Genomic DNA, 11,562 nt, shown 5'->3' with positions numbered 1-11,562 from the left:
GTAACTGGGTGAACCAATTATGGGTGTAAACCTGGACTGTGGGATTGGCTTCCTGTGTAAGGGAGACACTGCAGATATGCCGAGGTCACCTGGACACAAACAAATGAGACCATAAGTAACTGAATCTGGTAAGGTATGTTTATGGACATCTTACTGTCAAAGGTGCAGTATACATTTCCCACCTGATATGAAGCTGTCTTGGATCAGGTCTTCATGCTCAGTGAAGCCATCCTTTTCATCTCTGAGGATAAAATAAGACAGACTGCATTAAATAAACCATCTGTGAAGCAATAAGAGCACTTACCTTTGGCACTGATGCACAAATGCTGACATTTATGTTGGCACAAAGTGTTATATGAAGACCAGCATTAGTATGCAGCCAGCAAGTATTTGTTCTTATATCATTGTAAACAGAATATCTTTGGCTTCTGAACAAATGAGGTTCTGTTAAATTGAGGAATTTAATTGCACATGCATAACAACTGCACATTGACTGTTGACTGCTGCACATGCTGCATACGTTCTCTTATTATATTATATATTTTTATACTGCTGCATTTGCTGCTTAAAGTGCCTTAGATTTTGTGTTTATCTACTTTATATTTCATTTGTATGTTGTGGCATTCATGTGGATGGCAAAGTAAGAATTTCATTGTACAGGGAAACATTTCCTAACTGTGCATATGACAAACACTTTGAATTGTCAGGCTAAATGAAAACAGCCATCATCTGGAGCCTCACCTCTGTGGTGTAGAGGATGTTGGATGTGTGTGGCAGAATGGCTGCTGCTTCTGTGGCTCCACAGTGTCACACGGGGCCAGCGGCAGTGGAGCAGCCAGCTGTCTTCTGACCTGGAAGCACGCCCAAAGCTGATTCACACACCAGTGACCTGCAGGCATGAGGGGGAGAGAGACCACCACATTGTGAGCGACACATATTAGAAAAATGATCTGTATTGTTAGCCACATTAGGTCTGTACCCAGAGAGAGAGCGAGCAGCAGCAGGCTGAGGCTGGACAGATCCAGCGCTGGCTGCTGGTTGACCTCGGCCACTGCGTTAAGAGGGACAGTGAGCAGCAGCATGGCTCGAGAGAAACCCGGACAACGCAGGAATGTCAGCAGGACTGCACACACTACAAAGTAGCCTGTGTGTGCAACACATGTCCACATGGCTGTCAGGCTCAAACCTGTTAGCATGAAGAGCACACGGGAAACAGTCACCGATTCATGATGAAAACAAAGTAACACTTCACATTTTAGAGGTTTAAGGACATCACACTCACTGTGAAGGACACTGGGCTGGTTTAAGCATCTTAATGGCTGACTGTCATTTACTGCAATATTTTGAACTCATGGGTGTTTGAGCAGAAAAGTGTTATTTCCTCCATTTTTACATCCTTCATGCTTTGTAAAAGCAGATCAACAGTTGTAAAATGCAGAAATTTCAGTGAGATCTTGATATGCCAAAAAGGATTCATAGAAATTTCTGTATTTAATTACAAACATGTTACATTTCTTTGTAGCAGATAAAAATAAATAAATAAATAAAAAAAACTAACAAACTTTCAAGTATCTCATGTCTCTCATAAAATCACCCCGATGTCCTCGGTTGACCCGGAAGTCATTCCAGTCGACCGAGGACGTTCCAAATCTCTTATAGTGGCTCTGAGGAACGAGGACTGAGGATAGTGCTAGAGGAGCCATGACAGAGGATACATGAGACTGTCCTTTGGTGAAGTTTATCAGAAATCAGTTGGTGATTAGACACTATGAATGAAGGATCTGAGGAAAGGACATCCCATGTCATTAATATTTCCTCACATCTTTCCTTGTGGGACTAAGACACAAGGAAAAGATGCAAATGAGGGATACAACGGTGCTTTCAAGACACTTGGGATGTCCCCTTTTCCATTCCACTGTGGGTCTGCTGTCTCACCTGCCCAGCCAAGGTAGCCCTGGATCATCTGAAGCCTTTCCTCTATGCGGCTCTGCAAGTTATCAATGTAGCGCAGCATGACTCCCAGAGTGCTGTTCATGCGCTCCAGTTTGTTCATCAGGTCACTGTAGTACTGCGAGGTCTGGTCCTGGTACTGCAGAAGCTCCAGTATACTGTGGTCTGATCAGGCATAGCATAGGGGGACTTTAAATTTAATACAGAACTGATTTTAACTACAAAATTTTGAAATCATGTGATGGTTTTAATTTGTGATGCCCTGTTTTTATTACCAATTTTCTGATAGATGTCCTGAGCTTGGTGTCTGACATCAGCAAGGTCCTTAACAATTGCCTCATGACTGTCCTGCACCTCAGAGCCATGGATCTGCAGATGCTCACTCATGTTCTCTAAAGGATGAAGAGAGAAATACTCTATTTGAGGAACAGACAACTGTTTTCAGACATGCTATCAAACGTGCTGGTCAGCATCTTAATGAAACACATCAAAGCTCTCACCCATTCTCTTTGTAATGCCCTGAATGAGCTGGGCTACCAGCTGCTGTCCAGAGGCAATGAGGGCCTTCTCCTGACCCAGACGCTCCAGGTTGTCCTTCAGTGAACTCCCCAATTGTTCCTGGCCTTCATACAGTTCTCCCTGCTGGGCCTGCAGAGCACTGTGGCCCTCAAGCAGCTTGTGCAAGGAGGCTGCAGTCAGTTCCCTCAGCTCCAGCTGGCCCTCCTGGTTTAAAACACCACAGTCAGAGCCACGTAGACCCAGGCAGAATCTGAGCATGATCCGACCCCAAAATGTGCACGAGGCTGAACAAGCTTTGTTAATACCGCTCTACCTTCAGGTCCTTCATGGCATCCAGCTGGCTGGCAGCTGTGGAGATGAGAGCGTTGACTGTGTGTTCTGCTCTGCGCCGAAAGAGCTGCTGGCGAGTCGCATAGCAAACTGAGCGTGCTCTGTTGCTCACTATGTGGTACGCGTTCCAGGTGTCAGAGTCCATCTCAGCTGTACATTGTTTGATAGTCTGAAACATCCAAATGACAGCACAGACATCATTTGGGGAAAACAACATTGTTAATGTCAAACACTGTTAGCAGTTTGAATTTTTGTAAACGCGTACCATTTCCTCTGTACATGGGTAGGTACGACGCCCCTCAATCTCTGCCTGGCAGTTGAACAGGGCCACTCCGAGCTTCGCAAGCTGCTCCTCTGAGAGGCTTTCACAGCTCGCCTTTAGCCAGGTAACCACCTGCGAGGAAGCACAACGCTTCTTCAGATGTGAAGGCAGACAAACGACTGAACACAATGCCATTCTGATCCTACAGTGATGAAATGTATAAGCAAACACAGTTGTGACTTCTTCCATTTATTATTTGATAGCAAAGTTGGGAAATGCTTTACACCAGTGTTTTAGAGCTGTAATGCTTAGTCAGCTAATAATTGCCAGAAGACAGCAGAAAGTGGCATCTTCTCCAATGTGGTAATTATATAAGAATGTGGAACATGTCACAGTTGTGTATTGTTTTGAAGAGGCTGGAGGCAGCTGTAAATGGCTTATATAAAATTATATCATGAAATATATTTAGGAATCGAATTTAAAGCTACTCAAATGTCACATGCATGTCCCAGATAGGATTCAATTAGACACATCATGACCTGCTCCCAAGCTTGAGAAACCAGACGACCATATTTACCCTGTAATGACAGCTGTCTAGAGGACTAAGCTCCATCTGCTTTGCCTCAGCCAAGAACTTCTCATCCACAGTAGTCATCTCAAACCGAGCATCCTTTGCGAGAAGTGCTGGAACTGCCGCTACTGGTGGAACTGGTGCTGCAGCTGGAGGTGCTTCTGCCTGCCTCAGCCACTCAAACAGCCCGCTGATTGCAGGACAGTGACAGCCCAGCATGCTGAAGATGACGAGGAAGTACTGGAGATGGCCCATGTCTGCAACAGAACAGCCTAAGAAAAGACTGGGAAACAAGTTTTTCCTTCTTTCATGAAATCCTGTTTGGGTGTCTGTACGTTAAGTCGTCTGTCTCTCTGCATCTTCTTGAAAACAGTTTTATTTAGTTGCTATTAATACTATTTTAACTAGATATCGGTCTAGTCCTGTTATCATACTGTCTTACAACAAATGGCAGTGCAACTCTCATTCAACTTGTATCACAGCAGGCCTATTTGTTGTAGGACTTTACAAACCATTTCCTAAAAACAGCTATTTTCTTATATCTCCATAAACATGTCAAACTCACATTTAAAATGAGCAGGGTAGATGAATGTGAGCGTAAATCATTCAGCAAAGTGAAGCTCAAACATCTACTATAAGCGATAACATTTTCAGACCAGTGGGGACTTGAAGGATGTCACTAGATGGAATAGAACCAATATAACCAAATGATTGTTTGAACACGTTTATGCAGTATTCTGACTTGGCATATACGACGTTTTGGTGTCTTGTCAGCCAAAGAAGCAGCTGATGCATGACAATAATCCATTCATTTGTATGTTTGAATGAAGACCACAGGGAGGCTTTGCCCGGGCATGTCTGTCTGTCCGGCTGCACAAGCTCGCCTACAACTGGATACCCCCGAAACACCGTTTAGACATTGGAATACAGATCTTATTAATGATAACGAGTGAATTAATTTTTATCGGGGAAAAGGCAAACAATGAATGAACCCCCCCGCTCATTCATTTTACTTTAAGCAGAAAAAAATAAAAAGCGCAGGAAGTTTTTACTTTTTACAGTAACATATGTGAATAAAATGCCAAGATCATTTATGCATGCTTGATTAAATGCACAAATAAAATACGTCTAAAAGCCTACCTGCTGTTTGCAGAAGGATCGTTCGCACCCAGAAAACGCTAAACCCAGATCTCCCTCACACAGCTGATGGGAATGACAAGTAAATTTTCATCCCGCCCTAAACAACGAAGAAGCAGCCAATGGAAATGCTTGCCTACTTGGGACCGGGTTTAAGGTGTGCTCGATTTATATCACGCCGAAATCGATAGGTACTCTGTGGAATCGTGTGGAATACGCGGATGAAAATAAATGCGCCGCCCACCTGGTGCAGCGATGAAGAGATAAAAAAAAACAAAACAAACCAATCCATAGTTTTGTGGATGGTCCGGGTGAATCGGACGGACGGACTTGGTAGCTCAAATTAACCTGCATCTTGGACCTTAGAAAACGTCGGACATCAGGAAATCTGAAAAACATCAGGTGAATAAATATCCTATCGCCGTCATTAGCTGGTGTCACCCACGGTATCGCCAGTTATAGTATTTATGTCACTCCGTGTTACTTTATGGTTGTCCAGTCAACAAGAAACACGTGCATTGTATTTCTAATCTAATCTGTTCGGGATTATTTTCTGGTTATCCCTAGCCATATGCATCACAGGGCTAGTTTTCAGCAATCGTGGCTTTTAAGAGCAGGACTTTAACATCTTACTGACATAGTTTCCACGACTTGTAGGTTAAATATAGTTAACGCTTCAGGTCTAAGCCTGTAGTATCACACCTCTGCCCCTGAGATGCTAATTAGCAACCTAGCGTGTGAAGATCGCATCGATAGGCTAACGTTTGCTAGCCGTCGAGCTAACTAGGCATCGTTGCCACAACAATGGACGACTCCGGTATCAAGAAGCAAAACTGGGACGTGAAGGAGACGGAGTTGTTTCTTGAAATCCTCAAGGAACTGGACATGAAGAAATGCCTAGACGGGAGGAAAGTGAGAAATAACAAACTCTTCAAGGTGGCACACAGGAGGATGACAGCGGCCGGTTATCACAGATCTGTGGACCAATTGAAGTTTCGCTGGAAACTCCTCAAAAGTGCGTACTACAAGTGCAAGAGAGAGCCCAATTCCCCGGCCCCCACCAAGATACAGGGCTGGTGGCGCTATGAAAAGACAATGGTTGCCATCATGGAGTCCAGACACCCCTTAGTCGGAGCTGGGGTCAACGCAGACAGGAATGACGAAGTGACTGAAGACTCGGATGGTGAAGCATCAGTGCTGCACTGGCCGCAGCCCTGCCCGGACGATACCACTCAGAACCTGGATTTAATTGTAGGGGCGATACCGTGGATGCGATGTAGTCTGCCATTAGATCATAACTGTGAAAACTGTCATTTATTTCTGTCATGTGTTGTCTGGGTTGAATGTTAGTTGGCCATCAGTGTGCCTCTGGGTTTGTTCTGACGTCCACTCAGTTTATTACTCAGGCTCAGTAGTTTAACTGCTGATTCAGCCTTGTGCTCATTCTGGCAGTAGCATAGGTTGGTGGGTAGGTGATGAACAGAGTATTCAGTTAGTTGGTCTAATAAAAACTATCACAGTTACCTTAAGGAGCCTACAAAGCCGACATAGTCCAGTGGTTTGTCTTGTTAGTCCAAAACCTACAGGTAAGATTTACCATCTCTGTAGGACTGCATCAATTCGTTGTTGTTGATTGGCTATTTAGTTTAAAAAAAAGTGTAATGTATTTCTCTGAGTCTCTCCTCAGGCTCACTAAACCGTCAAATCACAAAGTAGCAAATCTTCGCATTTGAGAAGCTGAAGCCTGAAAATAGTTGTACTTTTTGCATGAGAATTGACAAATGATTAGGTTATCAAAAATAGTAGCTGCCAACTGACTTCCTATTGCAGCTCCCACTGGCATCTTGATAGTACTTCACCAGCCAACAGTCGAACCTAAAAAGATTCTATTGGTCATATAGGGAAAAAGAGCAAATGTTCTGATATTGTGATGTATTCTTTTGTTTGCAATAAGCCTTCCAGAAATATGATCACTCAGCTTTTAGCTGCAGGTAAAAATTCCAGGGAGTAATCAAATTTAAGGACAGACTGGTTTTTCTGCTGCAGAAACCAGCTTTCTGGCCCCATAAGATCTTATCTGGGTTAAAGATGCCTTTGCATGACAAAAAGGCCCACAATAGAGAAGGCTGTGGCAACAGTGAAGGGGAAGGGCCAAGTCAGCTGGGATTTAACTTCCTAGCTATCTGAATTCTTGCCTCAACCTGGGCCTTGTTTTGTAATTCGGGCTCACATGCTGATATCAAGCTTAAATAACCTTGCTAATTTTCATTCAACTAATTTGGTTCTGGAATAAGTTTGAGGACTTTGATTTGATTGGCTGAGTTTTGATCATGTGATTGCAGGTGCATGAGGTAGGCGTGTTAGGATCCCTCCCAGCATGCTCTGGGTTAACAGCCTCATGCACATAACTTTCATTTTATGTCTGTGTTTTACTGTTGCCTTGCTCCACATTGTGCTCCATCACGCTTCCACTGTCGCCACACTTTCATTACTGTTGAATTGGATATTTGAACTAGCTTAGACCACCAGTGATGTTGGTGCCTGACTGTGTTGTTTCAGATTTATGTACAAGTATTGTAAATATTTATCTATAACCTGCATTTTCTTGTTTAAAATCAAAATTATTTTAACATTCCTTGTTGTTAAGAAACTGAACCTGCAAATGAATTTGTGTATGTGGTTCACCATAAAAATGTTTTGGTCCTGATCCAGCTGTCAATGAACAGCACGTGTACAGGTTTGGGCAGAGCAACACTTTACTCAAGCTTTGAAAAACAAAAACAAACGAACAAAAAACAAAAAAAAAATCATGTCAAAACAACATTCTAATTTGGATTATTACTTATTCCAGGCATGTCTCTTTGCAGTACCTGAAAGGATGTGTGTACATTCAATAAATATGTAATATAGGGAGATTAATTTTCATGAATAGTGAAAAATGCCGTAATTTATGCCAGGCCAAAGGGATGCATTCATATTCCTTGTTCTACTTAACAAGCACTCCATAAAATATGATAAAGGAAAAACATCTTACATTTGAGGAAGTTTAATCAGCAAATTTTCAGACATTTTTGCTGTAGAAACGAGCACTCGGAGAGTGCATGTGCCTCCGCCAAGTCACAACATCCGCTCAGGAAAATGGGTCCTTTGTGAAAAATGTGATCCAGGACAGCACAAAATGTGTCCTGACATTGTTGATCCAGACGGGATCCAGATCATCTTTTAGGGTATGACAGGCAGTTAAACTGTGCATCTTACCGGAACATTTCAGGGTTCTGTCTTCATTACAGGCCAAATTATGGCAGAAAATATGTGTTAAGTGGGGTTTGCTAACCAACACACACAGAACCAAAAACATAATCTTGGTGGAGATAATAACAATTACTTAATGATCAGAATAGTTTCCATCTAATTTTGTGTCGGGTGACTAACGAGCTACTTGTTGCAGCTGTAATTGCTATTATCATAGATAACATCAGTGTGATACACACTTGTGATTCACCCCCTGAGCTTTTAGGTAATTGTGAATCACTGATGTCAGAGGCCATTGCTGTTGCTCTAACCTGTCCTCTGCTGCTGTTTCAGATTAAAATGGACCCTGAGATGGATTCACAGCTGAAGGTCGGTTTTATTGGTGCTGGGAATATGGCCTTCGGCATCGCAAAGGGCATCTTGTCAGGTGAGTCAAAGTGTCGTTAATACAGGGCAGATTCTAAGTGAAGAAGTTAAGGGTCTAAAAGTTTGTCTCTGCTATAGGAAATGTTCTTCCTGTAAATGTTAAAGTGAGTGCACCATCGTCCAGGAACTTCGGGCGCTTTCAGGTAGGTTTCCTCCTCTTGTTTTCTGTCAGTTCCTGGTAGGATGGGTGGACAGAGGCAGGATCGTGGTAGCTGTTTGAGACCAGGCTTCTTATGGGTGGGGGTTCTGCACACCAGTCCGTCGTAATGCTAGCCTTGTTGCTACAGAGGGACGAATTGTAAGTCCTGTGTAAAGCAAATCATGCCAAATTAGAAACTTTTTGATTACGATTCACTGTGAATGCAATAATGGCAGAGCAATATAGAGAAGCTTCCTGCTTAAACCACAGGTCTCCATATGGACTAAAGATCTGATCAGAGTTTGGTGTATCTTGCTGCATACATTTGGATGTTATTGAGGTTAACCTGTTAGTAATCTTGATGGCAAATTACTACTCCTGTGGACATACATGTCATGGCAGGACAAGAGGCATTAGAACACTGAAAAATGCCCATCACAGTTTACTAAAGATGAAGGTCAGCCTCCTTGCTCCTCATATGACAGGCAGTTAAACTGTGCATCTTACCGGAACATTTCAGGGTTCTGTCTTCATTACAGGCCAAATTATGGCAGAAAATATGTGTTAAGTGGGGTTTGCTAACCAACACACACAGAACCAAAAACAATCTTGGTGGAGATAATAACAATTACTTAATGATCAGAATAGTTTCCATCTAATTTTGTGTCGGGTGACTAACGAGCTACTTGTTGCAGCTGTAATTGCTATTATCATAGATAACATCAGTGTGATACACACTTGTGATTCACCCCCTGAGCTTTTAGGTAATTGTGAATCACTGATGTCAGAGGCCATTGCTGTTGCTCTAACCTGTCCTCTGCTGCTGTTTCAGATTAAAATGGACCCTGAGATGGATTCACAGCTGAAGGTCGGTTTTATTGGTGCTGGGAATATGGCCTTCGGCATCGCAAAGGGCATCTTGTCAGGTGAGTCAAAGTGTCGTTAATACAGGGCAGATTCTAAGTGAAGAAGTTAAGGGTCTAAAAGTTTGTCTCTGCTATAGGAAATGTTCTTCCTGTAAATGTTAAAGTGAGTGCACCATCGTCCAGGAACTTCGGGCGCTTTCAGGTAGGTTTCCTCCTCTTGTTTTCTGTCAGTTCCTGGTAGGATGGGTGGACAGAGGCAGGATCGTGGCATGTGCCTCCGCCAAGTCACAACATCCGCTCAGGAAAATGGGTCCTTTGTGAAAAATGTGATCCAGGACAGCACAAAATGTGTCCTGACATTGTTGATCCAGACGGGATCCAGATCATCTTTTAGGGTATGACAGGCAGTTAAACTGTGCATCTTACCGGAACATTTCAGGGTTCTGTCTTCATTACAGGCCAAATTATGGCAGAAAATATGTGTTAAGTGGGGTTTGCTAACCAACACACACAGAACCAAAAACATAATCTTGGTGGAGATAATAACAATTACTTAATGATCAGAATAGTTTCCATCTAATTTTGTGTCGGGTGACTAACGAGCTACTTGTTGCAGCTGTAATTGCTATTATCATAGATAACATCAGTGTGATACACACTTGTGATTCACCCCCTGAGCTTTTAGGTAATTGTGAATCACTGATGTCAGAGGCCATTGCTGTTGCTCTAACCTGTCCTCTGCTGCTGTTTCAGATTAAAATGGACCCTGAGATGGATTCACAGCTGAAGGTCGGTTTTATTGGTGCTGGGAATATGGCCTTCGGCATCGCAAAGGGCATCTTGTCAGGTGAGTCAAAGTGTCGTTAATACAGGGCAGATTCTAAGTGAAGAAGTTAAGGGTCTAAAAGTTTGTCTCTGCTATAGGAAATGTTCTTCCTGTAAATGTTAAAGTGAGTGCACCATCGTCCAGGAACTTCGGGCGCTTTCAGGTAGGTTTCCTCCTCTTGTTTTCTGTCAGTTCCTGGTAGGATGGGTGGACAGAGGCAGGATCGTGGTAGCTGTTTGAGACCAGGCTTCTTATGGGTGGGGGTTCTGCACACCAGTCCGTCGTAATGCTAGCCTTGTTGCTACAGAGGGACGAATTGTAAGTCCTGTGTAAAGCAAATCATGCCAAATTAGAAACTTTTTGATTACGATTCACTGTGAATGCAATAATGGCAGAGCAATATAGAGAAGCTTCCTGCTTAAACCACAGGTCTCCATATGGACTAAAGATCTGATCAGAGTTTGGTGTATCTTGCTGCATACATTTGGATGTTATTGAGGTTAACCTGTTAGTAATCTTGATGGCAAATTACTACTCCTGTGGACATACATGTCATGGCAGGACAAGAGGCATTAGAACACTGAAAAATGCCCATCACAGTTTACTAAAGATGAAGGTCAGCCTCCTTGCTCCTCAGAACAGGAAAAATAGCTTTAGGATGTCCTTCAAGATGGCGCATCCAAATGACTTCTAGGTTAAACTATGATCAAGGAGTTATGAATGATCAATTAAGGGAGCTGGGCTTTATCAATTGTTTCTTAATGATTGGTGGCAGAAGCCTTATGAAAGTCTTGGGCTTTTTTTGTTGGTACTCAAAAAGACTCTAAACTCAGCAGCACAGTGACATCTAGTGGTTAGAGAACCTTATAGCAGCCCCTCAAGACTGGAGCTAAAGCACCACAGCAACTCACTGATTTCATAAGTTCAGCTTTATGTATGAGCATTAATGGTTCAAGAAACCTACATTTTATTTATTGCATTTATTAATATTTATTGTGCAGTGCTAAAGTAAACATATGAATGCAGTGTCCAGTGTCTTGCATATCATATTTTGTTGACATGAAATATTAATGTACCTTTTTAGTATATCGTATTTTGCGCACCATAAGGCGCACCAGATTATAAGGCGCAGTCTCAATTACGGGGTCTATTTCTGTACTTAACCCATACATAAGGCGCACCGTATTATAAGGCGCATGCTAAAACGTAACGGAAGCAAAACAGTGAGTTTAGTTGAACTTTATTCTATTTAACAATAGTTGAACTTTATTCTATTTAACAATA

The 11,562-nt window shown here is 42.6% G+C and overlaps 2 protein-coding genes across 2 annotated transcripts in view; one reads left to right on the top strand and one right to left on the bottom strand.

Annotated features, from left to right (window-relative positions):
- Nucleotides 1-5,171, bottom strand: part of bmb (brambleberry) — a 5,848-nt gene extending 677 nt beyond the window's left edge. Inside the window, exons 1-11 of the mRNA XM_020601949.1 lie at nucleotides 4,773-5,171; nucleotides 3,639-3,889; nucleotides 3,065-3,193; nucleotides 2,783-2,968; nucleotides 2,451-2,673; nucleotides 2,226-2,342; nucleotides 1,936-2,115; nucleotides 980-1,186; nucleotides 742-889; nucleotides 183-241; nucleotides 6-89 (exon numbers count right to left, since the gene is read on the bottom strand). Of these exons, the coding sequence (XP_020457605.1) occupies nucleotides 6-89; nucleotides 183-241; nucleotides 742-889; nucleotides 980-1,186; nucleotides 1,936-2,115; nucleotides 2,226-2,342; nucleotides 2,451-2,673; nucleotides 2,783-2,968; nucleotides 3,065-3,193; nucleotides 3,639-3,887 (1,582 nt within the window). The 5' untranslated portion in view covers nucleotides 3,888-3,889; nucleotides 4,773-5,171. The remainder of the gene's footprint in view (nucleotides 1-5; nucleotides 90-182; nucleotides 242-741; nucleotides 890-979; nucleotides 1,187-1,935; nucleotides 2,116-2,225; nucleotides 2,343-2,450; nucleotides 2,674-2,782; nucleotides 2,969-3,064; nucleotides 3,194-3,638; nucleotides 3,890-4,772) is intronic.
- Nucleotides 5,172-5,177: 6 nt separating this feature from the next.
- pycr3 (pyrroline-5-carboxylate reductase 3) overlaps nucleotides 5,178-11,562 on the top strand; it is an 11,005-nt gene continuing 4,620 nt past the window's right edge. The window contains exons 1-3 of the mRNA XM_020601913.1: nucleotides 5,178-6,020; nucleotides 8,355-8,448; nucleotides 8,526-8,590. Of these exons, the coding sequence (XP_020457569.1) occupies nucleotides 5,574-6,020; nucleotides 8,355-8,448; nucleotides 8,526-8,590 (606 nt within the window). The 5' untranslated portion in view covers nucleotides 5,178-5,573. The remainder of the gene's footprint in view (nucleotides 6,021-8,354; nucleotides 8,449-8,525; nucleotides 8,591-11,562) is intronic.

The sequence above is a fragment of the Monopterus albus genome, unplaced genomic scaffold (genome assembly GCF_001952655.1).
Source record: "Monopterus albus unplaced genomic scaffold, M_albus_1.0 scaffold53.1, whole genome shotgun sequence".
Lineage (NCBI taxonomy): Eukaryota > Metazoa > Chordata > Actinopteri > Synbranchiformes > Synbranchidae > Monopterus > Monopterus albus.
This window is presented reverse-complemented; position numbering and strand designations above follow the sequence as displayed.